The sequence below is a fragment of the Suncus etruscus genome, chromosome 14, assembly GCF_024139225.1.
Source record: "Suncus etruscus isolate mSunEtr1 chromosome 14, mSunEtr1.pri.cur, whole genome shotgun sequence".
Lineage (NCBI taxonomy): Eukaryota > Metazoa > Chordata > Mammalia > Eulipotyphla > Soricidae > Suncus > Suncus etruscus.
In genome coordinates, this window is record NC_064861.1 from 90,418,511 (window position 1) to 90,438,804 (window position 20,294).

Below are 20,294 nucleotides of genomic sequence, written 5' to 3' on the forward strand. Positions count from 1 at the left end.
GTCCCTGCTTGCTTTGCTTTTTGTTTTCCGGCAGCACTCTGGGGTTACTTCTGGGTCTGTGCTCAGAAATTGCTCCTGGCAGGCTCAGGAGGCCATATGGGATGGCGGGATTCAAACCACTGTCGGTCCTGGGTTGGCCACCCTACTGCTATGCTATCTCTCCAGCCCTTTGCTTTGCATTTTCAATGCTCAGGTTCAGTCCCTGACAATTCTTGGTTTCGAACATGACTGGGCATGGCCCAAAGTTAGTGCATTTATAAAGGCCTCTTTCCAGGCAGTCTGTTAACGGCCCCTTTGATCCAGCACCGTGTGTGAGGCTCGGCCCTGTCAAGGCCGCAAGTCCACCCGTTGTTCGTATGAACAGCCTGTCCATCCTGTTCCTTCTCAGTGCTCTATGCTATTTCGTCTCGCTGAGGGACACTTGGGCACTTTCCATTCCAGGGCTTCTGGAAGCAGCGTTACAGGACTCGGGAACTCCCAAGAGTGATAGTCAGTGAGGCTGAAAGCTGGAGCTGCAGGGGGTTTCTGTGGGCCCCTTCCCAGCTTTGTGTGGATGTGAGAGTATACAGCAACTTTATCCTTCTGCCAGGTTGCCGGACTGGGTGAACCTTGAATTCTTTTTTTTTTTTTTTTGGTTTTTGGATTTTGGGCCACACCCGGTGGTGCTCAGGGGTTACTCCTGGTCCTAGCAGGCACGGGGGGACCATATGGGACACCGGGATTCGAACCAACCACCTTAGGTCCTGGATCGGCTGCTTGCAAGGCAAACACCACTGTGCTCTCTCTCCGGGCCCAACCTTGAATTCTTGGGACGTGTGGGACTTTTCTTTGCAGGTCACCCTTTGGGTCGGGGTTGGCTATAGCTAGCACCGTCTTTTTTATTATTATTTTTGGTTTTAGTTTTTTGGGCCACACCCAGCAGTACTCAGGTGTTTCTCCTGGCTCTGTGCTCAGAAATCACTTCTGGCAGACTCGGGGGACTATACGGGAAGCCAGTAATTGAACCCAGGTTCGTCCTGGGTCGGCTACGTGCAAAACAAATGCCCCACCTCTGTGCTATCTCTCCGACCCCTAGCACCGTCTTCATAGCCCTTGGTCTCTGCTTGAGGGGCCGCCCAAAAGGCATTGCTTTTAAGGCATGGATGGTGGGATAGCTGGGCCTGTCACCTCCACCTCCCAGTCACTGCAGAGTGGAAGGCCCAGATGACGGGCCCGATCCTTGATTGCACTGTGCCATCTGAAAAAATCCTGTTGGGGGTCACCTCCTGATACCGCTCAGTGGGTGGTGACTGAGTGCTCCTGCCTCTCCTGGAGTGCAGCATCTTTGGGGAACTCACTGGCCACTAGCTGGGCACCAAAGCAGGTGCTGACATGGGGCATCCAGGGCACCAGGCGTGTGTGCACTGGGTGGGCCACCATGGGAGAAGCCACAGGTTCATGGGGATGGCAGACATGCACGTGTGCGGAGCTCCATGTACTGTTCCTATCACAGTGATGTGCACAGGAGGAGGCGCTTGGAGCCAGCGGCCTGGATTCTCGCTACCCTGAGCACAGTCCAACCTATAGTGATCCCGTTGGCTCCACTGTCAAATGAGCCTAATCCTGGTCCCTGGAATCTCCGGCTGCCTCAGTCTAGTGGAGACTTGATTCCTGGCGCCCAGCGGGCTGCCCGGGAGCAGCAATTGTATGGAGCTGGGCCTCTGGGCTGTTTTTCCCTGTGCCCTTTTTCCCCTGGATTTTGTCTGTCCCCTGTACAGGACACTTTGCCCTCAGAGCCCTGCCCAGTGACTCACTCCCCTCTCTGACCTCCCAGGGGCCTAGAGCAGGCGGGCAGGGGTCACACAAGGACTTTGAAGCCAGGTACAGGTGATTCAAATTCCAGCCCTGCCCCTTGGGGCGCCTCAGCTCCTCACCAGCCCCTCTTTAGAAAAAGCAGGCTTTGTGCTGCTTCTCGGCCTGGTCTCGGGGGACAGCGCCTTTCTCGTTCCTACTCTACTTGCCCCAACCTCCTGCCACTGGGAGGTGCTTGTGGGGGCTGCAGAGACTGTGGGGGGCTGCCTTGGACAGAATGCTTTGAATTTACAATGCTGGTGGGGGGAGCCAGGGCAGAATGGACACTGGAGATGATGGGGTGGGTGGAGGGCAGAGAGAGAGTGTGTCTGATGGAGAAGACGCAGGCCAAGGCAGAGGGTGTGAATGCTCCTGATATGCAGAGGAATCCTGCATCCAGCCTGGACCTGGAGGAGGGTGGGCTCAGCCATGTTCTCCCCAGCCTGTCCCGCCGCCTTCCAGCCACTGCACCCGGATCTCCTACTTCCTGTCTGGTCCACCGTGTCATTTCCTTCCCATCTGATAGTATTCTCCCCCCCCCCCCCCCCCCCCCCGCAAGCCTGGGTTCCAGCAGCGCCTTTGTCAAAGCTGGTTTCCCTGGCTGGAGCAGGGTGCTTGCCCAGGTTCCATCACTGGCATCCCAGGTGTGACTCCAAAACAAAACAAAAAATGTAGGTTTCCCCATTGACCCAGGATGAGGGGTCTTGCGTGCAGGCTCTGGCCGGAGAGGATGAGACTGGGGATGGAATGGCCTCCGCCTGTGTGCTCGTGGGATACTGCAGAGGGTGGACCCTTGCACTTGAACTCGGGGCCTTCCATGATGTACCCCCCAGGGGCCTCAGTCCGGGCCTTGGGTGGGTCCACATAGGGCCAGCAACTGGGTCAGTGGGAGTGGCAGGGAATTGAGGCCACAGGCAAGTGGACTGCAGAAGGAACCGTGGGAGACACCCGAGTCTTAGTTTACGCCTTTGGCCTTTGTGTAGCCCAGATCCCAGGAGGCTGGTGTGTGTGAAACGTAAACCACCAGACCCATCGGCAGCTCAATGCCACTTTCTCCACCAGAGCTGGGCGTGATTGTGCCCCAGTTTGCTTCTCTTTCATTCTGTCCTGGCTGGGATGCTTGGGCTATTTAAATTGGGTGGCCTACCAAGAGGTTTTTGAAAACACACACGTGCACACACACACTTTATGGTTTCAGTGAATCAGCTCAGTTGAAATCAGATCTTTATAGTTTATAGTTCAAGGGATCCTGATAGCTGTAGTTACATTCAGGGTCTCTGTTTGGTTTTCTGGGGAGTTGGGGGTGTGTATGCTGCCATCACAGGAAAAACTCTTCTTACAAAGAAGATGACCACAAGGTTGTCAGAGCCAGTATTTGGGCTGTGGCAGCAAAAGGATTTTGTAGGAATTTAATCTGTACAGAGGCATTTGACTTTCTGTGCTGGGCTCTGTCCATAGGGTGCCCCATCTCTGTAGAGTGCTCCATCTGTCCATAGGGTGACCCATATGTCCATCGGCACCTGTTCCCCTAGACCCTGAGATGGTCCCTCTGATGGCCAGAGCTGAACTGCATCAGTCCCTAAGTCTTTGGAGCCTGGAGAAGTGTAGTTGATGTATTTGTTGGCTTTTTGTTTGTTTTTGAGTGATAACTGGTAGTGCTCAGGGCCCACTCCTGCCTCTGTGCTGAGGGATTACTCCAGGTGGACCCAAGGGAACCCTGGGAGCTGGGGATGGAACCTGGGTTGACCCTATACAAGGCAAGTGCCCTACAAACAGTACTATCTGTGGGCCCCAAGTGGTGTCTTGTTAAATGGAAACCACATGAGTTATCATACTTACCTTCTTGGAAGAGAAAGTGAGACTGACCCGTGTAATTGGTAATTTCTGAGTATAGAGCCAGGAAGGAGTACATCCTGATCCTCATCTGGCATATCACACCCCCCTCCCCCCCCAAAAAAAAAACCCAAAAATGTGAATAGGATTCAGACCATCAGACCCGAGGTCGACATTCCATTCACCCTCTTCTCTCCTGGCCACCTCTCAGGGCTGGAGGCTGGGCAAGGGGGTGAACACAGGTCCAGCTTTTGTCATGACCTGCTGCTCCTGTGAGCGGCCTTCTGTGGTGGTCCAGGTGTCAGCCAGGTGTGGCCAGGTCAGTGCTCAGCAGCCCCAGGGGAGGTGGAGGGTCCTTTGGTGGGAGGTGCCCCAGGGCAGGTTGGGAGCTGTTCCCTGTATTCCTTGCTGGGTGTCGAGAGGGACATATGGGATTCAGGGAAATGGTATTGGGCTATGGCTGAGTAGACCTGGTTCCATTCTCAGCACCCAGTAGTAAAAGGTAGCCCACACAGAGCCGGGAATAAGCCCCGAGCTCCCCTGCTGTGACCCCAAAACCAAGAGAAAGGAAAGAGACATAGGTAAGGGTGGCGTGGCCCCAGCACAGTCCCCAGCATTGGCCAGGGCGTCCACACACGAGGATAGGCCCTTGTAAAATAAAACCCACAAGTTGTGAGATCACCCCACGCACCTTCTCTCTAACCCCACACAGAAGGGTCTGAAGCAGCAGGATAGCTTCCAGTCGGGAAGGGATGTCTTGGGGTCTGTGGCTTTTTGCTTATCTCTCCTTTGATAGGTAAGAGCCCACCTGGATCACTCTGCCCTCCCCGTCTCACACTGGTGGGTTTTGTTCTGGGATAAAAAAGAAAAGTCAGTTTTGTTTTTTTTTTTTTTTTTGGTTTTTGGGCCACATCCTGTGAGGCTCAGGGGTTACTCCTGGCTATGCGCTCAGAAGTTGCTCCTGGCTTCTTGGGGGACCATATGGGACGCCGGGGGATCGAACCGCGGTCCGTCCTAGGCTAGCGCAGGCAAGGCAGGCACCTTACCTCCAGCGCCACCACCCGGCCCCCGAAAAGTCAGTTTTGACTGGGCACGCAGAGAGACCACTGGGCGAAGGCTGGCTCCTGACTGGCTTGGTTCATTCACCTTTTGCCACATCCTTGATTCTTCAGACCTTGAAGAACCATATGTGCCTGTGGTTGGATACAGTGTGTGGGGCAACCTCAGAAACCTTGGGGTTTTATTTCACGGGTTTTCATCTCTATCGTTTGTCTAGACCACCGTTGTTAAGGACCCAGGGCCAGTCATGCCCTGTGCTTGGCCCATCACATTGGATGGGGGTCCCTGCACTTATACCCCAAACTCTCTCCTGACCCAGTGATGTGGATTTTGAGATTCAGCACCTTCCCACCAAAGGGAGATGGGCAGCAGCCATGCAGAGAGAGTGGGTTGGGTCTCCTCCCGGTGACCCTCTCAGGGACACCCCCCCCCCCAATGGCCCTCCCTGTCCTAGATCTCTTTGTCTGTTCAACTTGCTGTTTAGATTTGCAGTTGAATTTGGTTTCCAGTTGTTTCTTCTGCTTCAGGGCCTCAGACACATTTAGAAAGAGCTGCCCCACTCCCAGACCAGAGAATTCTTGACAGTCTAGCGTCGTTTTTTCCGCCTAGTACTTATGGTTATATTTTTATCTAAGATTTATTTTTTTGAAGGAGGGAACTTTATTTCAGATCTGACGTTTTTTATTGCACTATCTGTCTTCCTGCCACTTACTTGAAAACTTCATGGAATGCACACAAACTTCCTGTGGGGGGGGGTTGGGGCCCTTTAAGCACCCCTCTTCTCATCTGTCCACAGCTTGCAACACCATCTCCCAACTGCATGATAGTAATCACTGTGACTTCTTTTGTTTTTGTTTTTGAGCCATACCCACCCGCAGTGCTCAGGACTTAGTCCTGACTGCACTTAGGAATCACTCTTAGCAGTGCCGGGACGACCATTTGGGATGTCGGGGATCAAATCTAGGTCAACTGCGTGCAAGGCAGACACGCTTCAGCCCCGTGACTGTGACTTTATAGGTACACGCTTTGGAAGAGCCACTTGGCCTTTCGGGTTATTTGGTTTTGGTTTGGGTGACTCCTGGCTCTGTGTTCAGCGTGATCCCTAGCAGGACTCCTGGGACACTCTGGGGTGCTGGGTTGGCACCCTTCCCTGCACCATCCCTCTAACCCCTGACGTGTCTTTACCCTTAAAGCCCTTGTCACCTGCCGTGAGTGGCCTGAGACTGTTACTCTGAGGTGGCTTCCCTCGGTTGCGTTTGTCTGCCTGAGTCCCAGAAGTCCCTTTGTTCCATGTTCTGTGACTTTTTTTTCTATAGTCTGGGCTGTCTGATCTCCTTTGACTGTCAGACATTTTTTGTAAGTGCTTATGTGTGTATCTACACAGTTGACTTCACAGAAATCATGTGGTTTTGTTTCATTTTTTTTTCTTACTGGGTGTTTTTCTTTAAGTCATAAATATACATCTTACTACATCCAGCCTTTTTTGTTGTTGTTGTTTTGTTTTGGGGCTACACCCGGCGGCACTCAGAGGTTACTCCTGGCTATCTGCTCAGAAATAGCTCCTGGCAGGCATGGGGGACCATATGGGACGCTGGGATTCGAACCAACCACCTTAGGTCCTGAATCGGCTGCTTGCAAACGCCACTGTGCTATCTCTCCAGCCCTGCATCCAGTCTTTTTTGATGAATGTTCTTTGCAGTTGGGTTTCCTTTTGCCTATTTTTGCCGGTGATCTTCCCAAATATCTCTTACTGAGCCATTTTTAAATGTGCTATGCACCACTGTGTGCTGGGTCTTTTACAGACACTAAGGGCCAGAGTGATAATACAGTGGGGAGGCCGCTTGCCTGGCACGAGGCTGACTAGGCATCAATCGCCAGCATCCCACAAGGTCCCCTGACTGCCAGAAGTAAGCCCCGAGCACTGCCCGTTGTGGCCCAAAAAGGAAACAAAAAACTGCCATCACTTGTCTATGAACGCAGTGAGCCCTTCCTAGCTTCATGGTTTGTAGTGGGCCCATTGGGAGGGGGCCTTTGGCCAGCAGCAAATGCCCAGATCCTTGTATGGCGCATGTGGGCAGATGCCCAAGTCAGCCCCTGCTCGGAGCCGGTTCTGCTTTGCTGGATGAAGCAGGGACTGTTTAGAAACGGACTCGCTGGCCTGACACCATGACCCCAGTCGCTCGCCGTCACCTTCCCACGCTCCTGTTTCACCCCGACGGCCCTGAGTGCTTTGCTGTTCTTGGGGTTCAGGGTCACAGATGGCTCTAGTTAGTCAGATGGGATGTTTCTGCTGCTACTTCTTCAGCTTGCTTTAGTAGGATATTCTCGTTGGGTGATCCTCTCACTCCAGTTTGGCCACTTTAAACTAAGCTCAAAGAAACTTTAACTTGGGGCCGGAGAGATAGCATGGAGGTAAGGCATTTGCCTTGCATGCAAAAGGACAGTGGTTCGAAACCTGGCATCCCATATGGTCCCCTGAGCGCTGTCGGGTGTGACAAAAAAAAAAAAGAAAAGAAACTTTAACTTAAAGAAATTTGTATCAGATGCTTTAAAAAAAAATCTTGGGGCCAGAGAGATAGCATGGAGGTAGGGTGTTTGCCTCACATGCAGGACAGTGGTTCGAATCCCAGCATCCCATATGGTCACCCGAGCCTACCAGGAGCAATTTCTGAACTTAGAGCCAGGAGTGACCCCTGAGCGCCGCTTGGTGTGACCCAAAAAAAAAAAAAAAAACAAAAATCTGACATGCTTCTTATTTCTGCCTACTCACAAGAACGTCCTTGCTTTGTTTTTTGTTTTTGTTTTTGTTTTTGTTTTGGGGGGCCACACCCGGTGACGCTCAGGGGTTACTCCTGGCTATGCGCTCAGAAGTCGCTCCTGGCTTGGGGGACCATATGGGACACCAGGGGATCGAACCGCAGTCCGTCCAAGGCTAGCGCAGGCAAGGCAGGCACCTTTACCTCTAGCGCCACCGCCCGGCCCCAAGAACTTCCTTGCTAACGCAGGTGGGAAATAGCTGTGTGTGTGTGTGTGTGTGTGTGTGTGTGTGTGTGTGTGTGTGTGTGTGTGTGTGTGTGTGTGTGTGTGTGTGTGTGTGTGTGTGTGTGTGTGTGTGTGTGGTTGAAAATTACTGGATCTTGGCACCAGAGATCCAGAGATACGGGCACGGGTAAGAAGGCTCCTGCCTTGCACAACCCAGTCACATTCGGATACCTGCACCTGCCAGTGAGCCCTGCAAGAAGTGGTCCCTGGGAGCCGGAGAGATAGCATGGAGGTAAAGTGTTTGCTTTTCATGCAGAAGGTCGGTGGTTCAAATCCCAGCATCCCAAATGGTCCCCCCAAAGTTCCAGGAGTGATTTCTGAGCTTAGAGCCAGGAGTAACCCCTGAGTGCTGCTGGGTGTGACCCAAAAACAAAAACAAACAAAAAAAGTGATTCCTGAGCACCACTGGGTATGGCCTCAACCCTCTGTCCCCAAAATGGGGCATGATGTTGGAGAGGGACTGATGTCAGGGTCGCCAAGAGGGGGTAGCTCCTAGCCCCTGGTGACTTTTGTTTTTGTATTTGTTTTTTCGGGCCACACCCATTTGATGCTCAGGGGTTTCTCCTGGCTAAGCACTCAGAAATTGCCCCAGGCTTGGGGGGACCATATGGGACACTGGGGGGGGGGGTCCTTCCTTGGCTAGCATTTGCAAGGCAAACACCTTACCTCTAGTGCCACCTCGCCAGCCCCAACCCCTAGTGACTTTTATCAGTCAAATCTTTGTCCTTAGATACATCTTTTCCTGTGCAGACGTGTGTGTGTTTGTGTATCACATACGTGTGGCATGCACCGGCCCTCAGGTATGGCCCCAGGAGTCACTCATACCAGCTGACAAAGAAGGCTGGGGATAGGGCGAGCCAGAGCGATGGCCAGAACAGCAGGAGTGTTGCCTCACTGGATTTGAGCCCTGCAAGAAAAAGTGAGGTAGTTCTCTCGTATTAGTCCATCTCTAGGACTGATCCTGGCTCCATGGCCTGCCCCATCTCAGCACGTGTGTTTCTCTGGCTTACTGTTAGCTGGCCTGGGTGGACAGTTTCCCAGGAACATAGAGGGCCCAGAGGAGAGATTGCGCCCAGCATGCTCACTGGCAGTGTGCTGCTGCGGGTGTAGAAACAGAAGTAGATGTGGTCGTGAACAGATCCTCTGGGAATATCGACTAAAATCTGGACATTGGGGTGGCTGCCTCGCACAGGAGAGACTTGGGTTTGATCTCCCAATCCCCCCGATGATCCCTGAGTATCTCCAAGCTATGGCCCAGACCCCTGGAGCTGGGTAGATTTGGCTGAGCCCTGGGCCTATACAGGCAAGCCTGGTGGCTGGTCCTGGGAAAGGGGTTGGAGTTCTTCGTGGCCTTCCTAGCAGTAACAGGGCTCCCCTTAGCCAGCCCCAGTGATTCTGGGCCAACAGGTCGGCACGTGGTTCTGTGTGAGGGGCCACTGAGGCAGTGCTGGCGTCACCAGGGCCACTCCCATGGGGCTTGGGGGCCTCTTGAACTACACCTAGAGACCACGTGCTGCTGGGGACAGGACAGGGCTTGTCTGCAAGTGACACTTGAGCCGGACCCCTGTGCTCCCTCCCCGAAGCTCAGGTCATTCCCTGCCTGGCCTGGTTTCGTGTGGTTACTCGCATGTCACACAGCTCCACACTGCCCTACCGTTACGTCCCGTGCTGGCTTGTCCCTCCTAAAACAGCATGGAATGTCCCAGGCTGACAGCACAGCTTCACCGGCCACTGCTCCGACCCGCCTTCCTAGCCTCTCTCCCACCCTGCCTTCCCTGAAATTCTTGACCTGGACCCGACTGGTCATGGAGCTGACAGTGGCTGACAGCTGTCCTGGACAGGTCACGGCGGTGCTGTTGTACCCAAGCTGCCTGGTGCACCCCTTTCATGACTGTGGGGCTCGGCCTGTTGTCTAAGTGGACACCCCTAGCAGTGCCACATGGCCTAACCCTTCTCAGCCCAGCCCACAGTGGGGACCAAAGGGCTTGACTCAGTGCCTCCATGCGGGCGTCTGCTCTGCCCTGCTCCAGCTCCCCACCTCCATTGTGGTTTTTACTGGCTTGTTTGGAGCATACCATGGCATTGCTTGGGAGTTACTCCCACCTCTGTGTTTGGGGGACACTCTTCTGCCAGAGTCCAGGGGATCTTGTGGAGCCAGGGATCGAATCAAGGCTTTGGCGTGATTTGGCTCTTGGTCCAAACCTGGTGGTGCTCAGGCTCACTCCTGGCAGGCTCGGGGGACCTTATGGGTGCCAGGGATTAAACTCAGGTTGGCTGCACACACCCTTGTAGGTGGTTGAAGTGAGCTGAATGAGCGCCTCAGTGTCTAGGGGACACAACACAGGTGGCCGCGCTGTCATCACAGCTGGCTGGTCAATGGGTGGGGTAGCACTTGCCCATGGGCCCGGGTGTCCCCACCACTGCACTGTCCCGGTCAGAGCCACCCGGGCCACCCCGCCCTCAGGGACACTTGCACCCTGGACCCAGATGGGCCTTCCTCAATAGGTCCAGAGTTCCTGGGGGATGGGGCAGGGCAGGGCTTTGTCACTGTGTCGTCACATGACTGGGTGTCTGAATGGACATTCGAGGCTCCCCTCAAGGGTTCCATTCAGCCAGCACAGGGGCAGGGGGAGCCCTGGGCATAGGAAGGAGCAGGCGGGAGGGAGGGAGGAGATCAGCCCTGAACTCCAACAGACCAGACACAGACACCCCGAGACAATGTGGAAAGAGCTCATCTCACAGGCTGGAAGGGGATGGGACAGAACCTGCAGGTGTGAGCAGGACTGAGGCCAGGCTGGTGCTCCCTGATCCCTGAGCCTTGGTGCTCCATACTGCCTCCGCTGGGCCATCTAGCTCATTCCACACTATAGCATGAGCCCAAAGGACACAGTCACTTGGCTGGTCTCAGTCTCTACAACTGGACACAGAGGCACCATCGGAGGTGTGGGCTGGGCTTTGACCTCAGGACTTATTAGGATGAATTGGGTCCTGCCTGGTTCTCTACCCGACTGGGCGGCTCGAAACCTAAACCAGGGGAACCTGTAGACGGTTCCTGGCCACCATGGATGCTGAGCACTGTCCGTGTGTGGGGTCTGACCTGGTGCCCAAGCCTGGTGTTGTCCTCCCACTTACAGGCTAAGGCCAGTAGGCCCTTTCAGGTTCTGGGACAAGAATGGGTCCTAGGCAGGTCCCGCTTCCATCTACTTGGCTTTCAGAACCTCCCCTCAGGTCACTCGGGAGAGACAGTGCTTGTTCTCACTGCGGTGACCAGAGATGAAGACACAGCACTACATCCTACTTACTGCTCCCCGGGGCATATCTTGACAGAGCTCAGCCCGAGCCTGACGATTCCATTTGCACTAGATGTGTCTTTTGTCGAGGGGTAGGGCAGGGAAGGAAGCCAGAGTTCAGTGGGGTGGGAAAAATGCTTTGGAGGTAGAAGACCACTAGCAGTGACCTCCAGGCAATGAGCTAGGAGCAGCCCCTGAGCACCTTTGGGGCTCAAAAATATACTCTATTTTTGTAAATAGCTAAAAATAAATAAAAACGAAGAAGTAGGGGCCGGAGAAATAGCACAGTGGTAATTCATTTGCCTTGCAAGCGACCAACCCAGGACAGACAGTGGTTCAAATCCTGAGATCCCATATGGTCCCCCATGTCTGCCAGGAGCAATATTGAGTACAGAGCCAAGAGTAACCCTGGAGCGCTGCCAGGTGTGACCCAAAAACAGAAAGGGGGGAAAAAAACAGAAGTAATTAATAGAACTGACTGGTGCATAGAGACAATGGAATAATACTTGGCTATAAGAAAAGACAAGTTTAGGGGCCGGAGAGATAGCATGGAGGTAAGGCATTTGCCTTGCATACAGAAGGGTGGTGGTTCGAATCCCGGCATCCCATATGGTCCCCCAAGCCTGCCAGGAGCAATTTCTGAGCTTAAAGCCAAGAGTAACCCCTGAACAATGCTGGGTGTCACCCAAAAACTAAAAAAAAGACAAGACAAGTTTGTGCCTTCGGCTGCTGTAAGGATGTGTGGTCAGCTCTGGAGAGGACCCGCTGCTCTCCCATGATTTAGATTTCAGGAGCCCCCTCAATAGAGCTCTGGTCCCTCGCACGTGCCGGCAGCAGCTCTACCCAGCCTGTTGGCTCACCCCAGCAGGCCCCAAGCTCCGTGAGAGTGACGGCTTCATTTCGTCCTGGTTCTCCTGGCCCTCACGCTAACAGTTTAATAGGCGCTGTTAGGGCTCGAGCACTCCAGCAAGGCTTTCTGTGCATAATTGCCATATTTATGCTGCTCTGAATTGATGAGAAAGCGATAGAATGGAGGTGTGTGGTTTCCCAGGCTGTGGTCTTTGTAGGGGTCCCGTGGAACTCAGTCCCTCCCTTTCCTTCCATGTCTGGATGTGCAAGCAGCTTGCTCTCCCCTACTCCATGCAGTCTTCAAGCAAAGTATTCCCTACTGCCAGGCGGGCCCATTTCTGCCTCCAACAGGCATGCATGTGCGCACATACACACATACACACACACACACACACACACACACACACACACACACACACACACACACACACACACACACACTTTCTATCGCTCACTCCAGGCTGGCAGTCAGAGATAGCAGCAGCCTACGGGCCTGTGACTCGGCATTTCTAGTGGATTCCCTCCGGCCCAGTGCCCTGATCGAAACAGCAGGCCCTGGCGAACTGCCTAGAGGGCCCCGCCGCCAAGAAGTGGTGAAGCTCACTGCTCAGCGTGATCCTGCCCTGGCAGCCAGACCAGAAATAGTCTGGGTGGGAGCCCAGATCCCCGCCACAGTTCCGCCAAGCTACCCAGAGCAGCCCTGCCTTGGCCTCGCCTCACTTCTCTTCACCTCTCCTCTCCTCTTCTCTGCAGCAGGACGCGGGCTGGACAGGCCTCCTGCATGCCAGACGCAATGACCTGGCTCAGGCTCAGAGAGCTGGAGTGTGGCAAGTGGGAGGCCCTGGCTCCACCTTGAGCTGGCGAGTCACCCCAGCAACTCCACATCCCCCCACCCCACCCCCCGTCTGACCCCAAAGCCAAGCCTTCCCCGTGCACACACGAGGCAGATACGGCCCGTGACGCCCAGTGCCTCGTCTCATATATGGCGTGTCTCCCACTAGGGGTAGGGAGCTGCCTTCTGGCACCCCAGACCAAGTCAAGAGCCCAGCACCGCAGCCACAGGAATTTAGCAGAGCCCCCAATTTATTAAGCCTGCATGAGGACCAAGGCTCCTCTGACGCCCCATCTTAGGTAAAGACACTGGAGTGAGAATTCAGTGGTGGATTCAGAGTAGTCCTGGGCACGGAGCTTGGTACAGGGCTGCAACTTGGAACCTTGCATGTGCTGGGCTTCCAGAAGAATGGTGTTCCCCGCAGCTGTGGTTGAGTCTGGGCCAGAGGGCTCGCCTCCTCACTCTTCTGATTTCTGTCTCAGGCCCAGCTGGCTGGCTATCGGTCAGTACAGTTTCAGCTTCTGGGGATGCTCAGACCCCAAGCCTGAGGCCCACCGTTGCCCTATGCCTTTTATCTTCTCAGTGGTTTTGGTGGTTTGGTTCTTCTATTAGGGCTTTTTATTGGGGAGTTTAGAAAGGCCCTCCAGTGCTCTGGAGAACCGGGGCTCCCTCCAATCACTTCTCCACCCAGTGGTTGACAGTTGAAGGACAGGTGCTGCGGGTTTCACACCCAGTGATGCCCCCTGCCTTGCTACCTCTGACTCTCTGTGTTGGCTTTTGGTTGACACCAGCTGTGGCTGGGCTACTCCCAGCTCTGTGCTCAGGGAACCAGGTAGGGAAGTCCAGGCCTTCTGCAGGGGCCCTGGGTCATTAGCGCGGGGGGACCTACTGGCTGTGGGGGGGGGAAGCAGGACACCCTGACATTCATTCGTGTGCATGTGTGCGCGTAGCAGGGGACCTGTGTGCTGTTCTCTCTGGGGGCCATGAGCTGCCCCTCTGCCAGCACCATATGCCCACCAAGTCACACTTGGGCACTCCCCCTGCTGGCAAGAGTCTCCTGCAGCTGCTCTCTGGGCCAGTGTGAGCCCATCTGTGGGGCTCCCCACCCCCCAGCTCTCAGAGTACAGCAGGGTCCAGACCTCTTTTATGGCTGATGACAGCAGACCAGGGCGCCCAGTCACCCAGATGCAAGAGCCATATGACGCCCCAGACTTGGTGTGAGATTCTTCCTCCTCCAGCCCTCCTAGACTGGCCTGTGGAGCACAGAGCTGTGGGTGGGGTCTGGCCCTGCCAGAAACGAGTCTAGCCAGCCAACAAAGATGCTCAGGGGCCAGAGACCCAGAAACCTCTAAAGGCACCCTGAGGCCTGGGGGAAGGGGCATGGAGATCAGGGGGACCCTGGAAAGGCACTGTAAGAGGCAGGAAACTAGAGGGATGGGCACAGGCCACCAGGGCCGGGCTCTACTCTCAGTCTCTCCTGGGGCCTGTGGGGTGAGGTGAAAGCCTGCCTGGACCAACCCTCGGGGAAGCTCTAGGGGCACTCGGGGGAGTCTCCCAGAGAGAGGCCGTATCCCTGCAGAGGTCACCGCAGCCACCCGCCCATGCATGTCTTAGGCCTCTGCCTGCAGATGGGCTTGTCACAGCCAGGCCTTTGCGCGGGCCCTGCCCACAGGAAGAGCCACTGTCTGTTGGAACTTGTTGGGGTGTAGCGAGCAGAACAAGCCAGGGGCAGCACGTGCTTCCCCCCAGCTAGTCCTGGCTGCCACCAGAGGGGCTTCCTCTGTCCCAGTGTCCACAGTTCCCCTCCCACCCTGAAACCACTGGGCAGGGCCAGGGGACAGCTCCCCTCTGAGGGCCAGAAGTACCTTGTGACCTCCCCGAGAATGTTCAGTCTAGAGCCAATGGCCCACAGGTCCTGCAGGCAGGTCTGATGGGTAGCCGGGAAGGAAGCACCGAGGGGTTTGGGTGATGTTAGTGTGGAGGGGTTTTGTGGGCAGTGCCCAGACCCTCCAGTTTCCCTGACCACAGAGGCAATGGGAGGAAGCAGGGAACCAGTGAGGGGTTGATAGGAAAGAAAGGGGGGCACAGGAGTGGCCAGGGGGGCTCAGTGCAGCTCATCTACCCTACCCTCCCGTGGCACCTATTATCTCAACCTCCCTCCTAGAAACTGGGGTTCCTGGTGAGCTGAGGGCTCGGGGAGTGGACAGCCAGGATCCCTCTCCATCACCACAGGCACCCCTAGCACCTCTGAGTGTGGCCTCGAAACCAGTGACCCAGCTTTCCCACGGGTCACTCCTGCCAGTGCTCAGGGGACTGACTGTGGTGCTGGGGATCTAAACCAGGTGCAAGGTGCAAGTGCCTTCTCCACGTGCTTTATTATGCAAGGAACAGGGCAGCTCCCAAGACTCCAGCGTGGTTTGCAGAGATTTCTGGCCGGAAACTGCTGGGGCCTGAGTGATGGTAGTTCAGGGGGCTGGGGCGGAGCGGAGTAAGTCAGGATCTCAGGGTGATGTCTGGAGAGTGTGGGTGTTTGTCCTGCTGTTCCTGTCTTCGCTCTCGCTTCTTCCTCTGCTGTCCACACAGACTTCGGCCTGCTGGTAAGTCGTGACCGGCCAGAGCCAGTGGTGCATTCCCAAAATGATGCCAGGCACGGGGCAGAACCATGGCCCTGCTATTTTCAAATGGGATTTCGTAAAATAAACATGCAGGCAGCTTACAGGAAATACTGAGTTGATGATTAATTGCTGCTGGGAGCTAGCCTTGCACCTTCAGATGCTCCTATGTTGGGGAGCATCAGTCTTGGCCAGGTGTCACCCCCCCTCTACTGCCCAGGAATGAGGGGGGCTCAGGGGAGAGGTGGAGTTCAGGTGGGGAGGGCACCTCAGTTGCCTGTTCAGGGCCCTGGGCATGGGCTGGTCTCGTCAGGGTGGCACATGGCCCTAGGCCAGCCCCCGCATCTGTCCCTAGGAATCAGGAATTGTCCAGCCCCGGCCAAGCCTCCGAGGACACTGGAAATGGTGTTGCCAGTGTTGCCCCCACTCACCCTCGGCTGGCCCTGCCATGCTGAGTCATGTTTCTGTGGCGCTACCTGGGCTGCAAACCTGGAGGGAGTTTAAACATGTCTGGGACCAGTTTAAGAAAGTCATGAGCAAAGGGCTCATTGTTCCCGGGCACCCCAGGGCGAGACCCTGTGTGAAGGTACCATCTGGTTTTCTGACCCCTGGCCCCTGGGGGTTGGCTAAGTCCTTACTTCCCAGAGTGCCTCGAGCCTGGGGTCTCGGTCGAGCATGTCACTTCTGGGGTGGTACTGTGGCAGGGCCTCAGCATGGTGGATGAATGTTGACTGTCTTCCAGAGTATTCTGGAAGGCCTGGAACTTGGCCCCTTGACCTCTGAGCTGTGTTGTTTGGGTTCAGGACACCCAAATAGTGACCCATTATCTGAAAGGAGCCTTCCCTGTTTCCTGGCCTGTGCCACCCTCATGGAGTCCACCCAGCACAGTGCTGTCATGGCGGGGGGTGGAGTGGGGGTCCTGGTTCTGCTCCATTAACCCCCTGCCCCTGGGGTAAAGGCCTGTGAGCCATTAGCAGCTTTTAAGCCCCTGGATCGATGATGCTTGCCTCCCTGCTGTCCCGCGCTCTTGCCACCCTCATGGCCCTCGACCTGTGCTGAGGCCCCCGGAGGCTAAATTACTTCAGGCTGTGATCTGTTCCCTTGCCCACCCGTCCCCAAGCAAGTCTGCAGAGGGCCTGTGCCAGTGAGACTCAGCTCCTTTTCCCCATGACGCAGAGACCTCAGCTCCCACCAGGGCTGGAGGTTGGACTCACTGAGGGTTAGTGCTAGAAGTTCCAGAAGGCTGACCGAGTTCAAGGTAAAAACTTGCCAAGGGAAAAAAAAAACATGCCAAGGGGCCCAAGCCACGGTACAGCAGGCATTGTGGGTGCTGCCCTTGCCCACAGCCGATTCAGGTTTGATACCCAGCACCTCATCTGGTCCCTGACTGTGGCCCCAGAACAAAAAGGAAATTGAGCTCATGTGGTAAAAGCAACGGGGACCCCCAGTAGCTTCTGAGATTCCCAAGTATGTGTCTCCCCACAGGACTGAGCACTGAAGGCATCTACCGGGTGAGCGGGAACAAGTCGGAGATGGAGAGTCTGCAGAGGCAGTTTGACCAAGGTATAGCCAAGGGGCAGGCGGGATGGGGGGCCAGTGGAGGGGACATGGGACCATGTGGGTTTCAGACCCCAGCATGGAGCCCTCATGGGGTTGAGAGAGAGAGAGACAAAAATATGAGGGCCAGAGAAATAGCATGGAGGTAAGGCCTTTTATGCAGAAGGACGGCGGTTCGAATCCCGGCATCCCATATGGTCCCCCGAGCATGCCAGGAGTGATTTCTGAACGTGGAGCCGGGTGTGACCCAAAAACCGGGAAAAAAAAAAAAAAGAGAGAGAGAGAGAAAGAGGAAAGACACTCACATTCACATACTGCACACTCCTGCACACGTGTGCTCCATCTCTAGCAGCTAGGAGAGTTCTTGGGGGACATAAGAGAGAAGGAGATATCCCATTTCACCAGGACCCAGAACGGGGGGAGGGGTTTGCAGCATAGTCACTATGGGCCTCAAACACAGCCTACCAGATTGGGGTCCCTAGGATACCCCAAGCCCCATCTGGAGTGATTCCTGAGTGCAGAACCAGGAATCAACCCTGAGCACCCCTGGGTGTGGCCCCAAAACCAAAGAATCAGTTTTTCCCCCACAAGCCAGAAGCAGCGCTCCTGAGAGGATCCATTTCCCACCAGGAATGCGCTTGAACATGTAAACAGAAACCAGAGCTGAAGTGGGGGGGGGCCTGTGGGAGAGAGAGGGGGACAGGCTGGGCTAAGAGCTGGAGGGGGATCCTCCCTAGCTGTGTCTGTGCTCACCCCACACCCCGCTTCCCTTCAGATCACAACCTGGACTTAGCCGAGAAGGACTTCACCGTGAACACGGTGGCCGGCGCCATGAAGAGCTTCTTCTCGGAGCTGCCTGAGCCCCTGGTCCCCTATGGCATGCAGAGTGACCTGGTGGAGGCGCACAGTGAGTGGGGTGTGGCCACATGGGGGGGCTGCACCTCTCCCCTCCTGCCCATCTGTCAATGACGCGCGTTAGCATGTGCCTGGCCCAGCCAGATGGCTGCTGGGGTCGCGTCTGTCGCACTGGCCCCCTATTTCTGCCCCCTGGGGTGTTCGTACTATGGCTGTCTCACAGGCGGGAGGTGGGGGGCTAAGTCCCCAGACACTTGCCTTGTCTGGGCCTGCCAGCTTCAAGGGCCTTGGAGCAGCATAACCCACTCACTGATGGGCCCATCCAGGGAAAAAGCCCCAGAACTGGGACAATACTGCAGGCACTCCTGCCCTGTCCAACCTCTCCAACTAGCCCTGGCCACAGGCCCTCAGAAACGGGACCAGCAAGGGTGGCTCTTGGAACAGCAGAGGCTCTGTGAGACTAGAGCTTGGATTCTGTCGCCATTTGTCTGGTCTTGGCGCCACCTAATGGCCTTGGGAGTCCCAGCACCGCCCTGCCCATTGTTTCTGGGCCCTCAGCATCTTTGTGTGAGGGGCTGGGGCAGAAGAGGTGCTATGAGGAGGACTCACCGCCAGTTCTGCGCCCACTCCTCTACTGGCTTCTCTGGGCCTGGACAAGGGGAGGTTCCTGCTTCCCACTGTACCCCAAGGCTCGTCTGCTGCCTTCCATGACCTGGACTGGGCGGTGGGTTGCATATCACTGACTTGGAAGCCCCTCTCCTGAACAAGGGATGCCCTTTGGGTCCGAGGATCCTGGTCCAGAGACACATACACACACACCCCGAGCAGTGGTTCTTGCCTGGCTGGCTTTCCATGGTGACGCTGCGAGGCTGGATGTGGCTTCCTGTCCCCTCAGTACAAACAGCGATATCACTGGCACCCAGGGTGCTGGGCCTACCCTGCCCCTCCTGCGGCAGCTGCATCCTGCAGGCAGAAGGGCTTCCCTGGACGAGGCAGCCAGTAGGCTCTTGAGTTCAGGTGGAATTGTGGGCTTTGAATTTCTGGCTCATCATCTCATGCTCACACCCCCAGCCTTAGGGAGTGTCCCAGAATTGCTGTCAGGGTGATTTGGGGGGAGTTCCTCCGGGGGGGGGGGGGGTCCAGGCTCTCCGTGGTTGGCTGGACAGGTGGCCGCACTCCTGCTCAGGGGGCCCAGGTAGATGGCTTCGCCTGGACTCTGTGCCCCAGGCACCACAACCTTGCCATGTGAGCCGTGACCACTGCCCCCTCCCGGTGCCCCAGAAATCAACGACCGTGAGCAGAAGCTCCATGCACTGAGGGACGTGCTGCGCCGCTTCCCACGTGAGAACCACGAGGTCTTCAAGTACGTCATCTCGCACCTCAACAGGTATGGCCAAGCTTCTGCTGCCTACTGGGGGGGGGGGTGGAGGGTGCTGTCACAGCAGGGGGGGGCCTTGACGAATGCCCCTGTGCCCCCAGGGTCAGCCACAACAACAAAGTGAACCTCATGACCAGCGAGAACCTGTCCATCTGCTTCTGGCCCACACTCATGCGGCCCGATTTCAGCACCATGGATGCGCTGACAGCCACACGCACCTACCAGACCATCATCGAGCTCTTCATCCAGCAGTGCCCCTTCTTCTTCTACAACCGGCCCATTGGCGAGCCCCCTGGCGCTGCGCCCAGCTCGCCCTCGGCCCTGGCGGCTGCCGTGCCCTTCCTCACCTCCACACCACTGCCCGGACCGCCCTCCCCGCCCCAGTCCCCGCCACCCACCCCACAGTCCCCACTGCAGCCACTGCTGCCCGCCCAGCTGCAAGCCGAGCACACGCTGTGAGTGCGTCGGGAGCTCGGCACGACACTGACGCGACGCTCATGCTCGCACCTGCGCCACGGACCCGGGCCACCTCGGAGTGACGCCCCCTTCCCTGGCAGGATTAGGACTGAAGGACCCGCCCGCTGGACAGACACAGCGAAGGCGAGAGAAGAGCGAGCGAGAGAGCAAGCAAGCATGCACGCTTCCTGGTGGGTCTGGTCTCTCTCCCACCCGGGCACCGCGTGTCTGACCACCTTTGGGGGACACTGGGGTCACGCTGTGCCACCCCCAGGAACACTGCTGAGGGTCAGAACACAGGGGCAGGGGCAGCTTGGTGCCTGGATCCAGGAGTTGCTGTCCCCAAGCTCATCAAACAGGAACACTGGAAGGAAGGAAAGGAGGAAGGAACCACAGACCTCAGGAGTCAGCCCGGGGGACGGGGGTGCCAGCAACAGACTGGGGTGCTGGACTGGGGGGGGGGGGAGTTGGGGCTCCCGGCCAGCTGTCTGCGGAACACTACTGCTGCGTGTGCGTGTGTGCGCGCCCGCACCCCTGCAGGCAGGGTCTGCCCGCAAGCCAGGAGGTTGCGGGGTTGCCTGGCGAACAGGGCTTGGGGTTAGGGTGGGGTGTGGGACGAATCATTTCCTTTGGAGAAGGGGCAGGGGGAGAGGAGCCCTGCGGTATGGGGTCAGCTGCAGGCTCCCCCTTCCAGCCTATCC

The 20,294-nt window shown here is 56.3% G+C and overlaps 1 protein-coding gene across 1 annotated transcript in view; it reads left to right on the plus strand.

Annotated features, from left to right (window-relative positions):
* Window positions 1-19,999, plus strand: part of ARHGAP35 (Rho GTPase activating protein 35) — a 40,178-nt gene extending 20,179 nt beyond the window's left edge. Inside the window, exons 3-6 of the mRNA XM_049787238.1 lie at window positions 16,833-16,910; window positions 17,680-17,811; window positions 19,041-19,146; window positions 19,239-19,999. Coding sequence (XP_049643195.1) covers window positions 16,833-16,910; window positions 17,680-17,811; window positions 19,041-19,146; window positions 19,239-19,596 — 674 coding nt within the window. The 3' untranslated portion in view covers window positions 19,597-19,999. The remainder of the gene's footprint in view (window positions 1-16,832; window positions 16,911-17,679; window positions 17,812-19,040; window positions 19,147-19,238) is intronic.
* The last annotated feature ends 295 nt before the right edge of the window (window positions 20,000-20,294 follow it).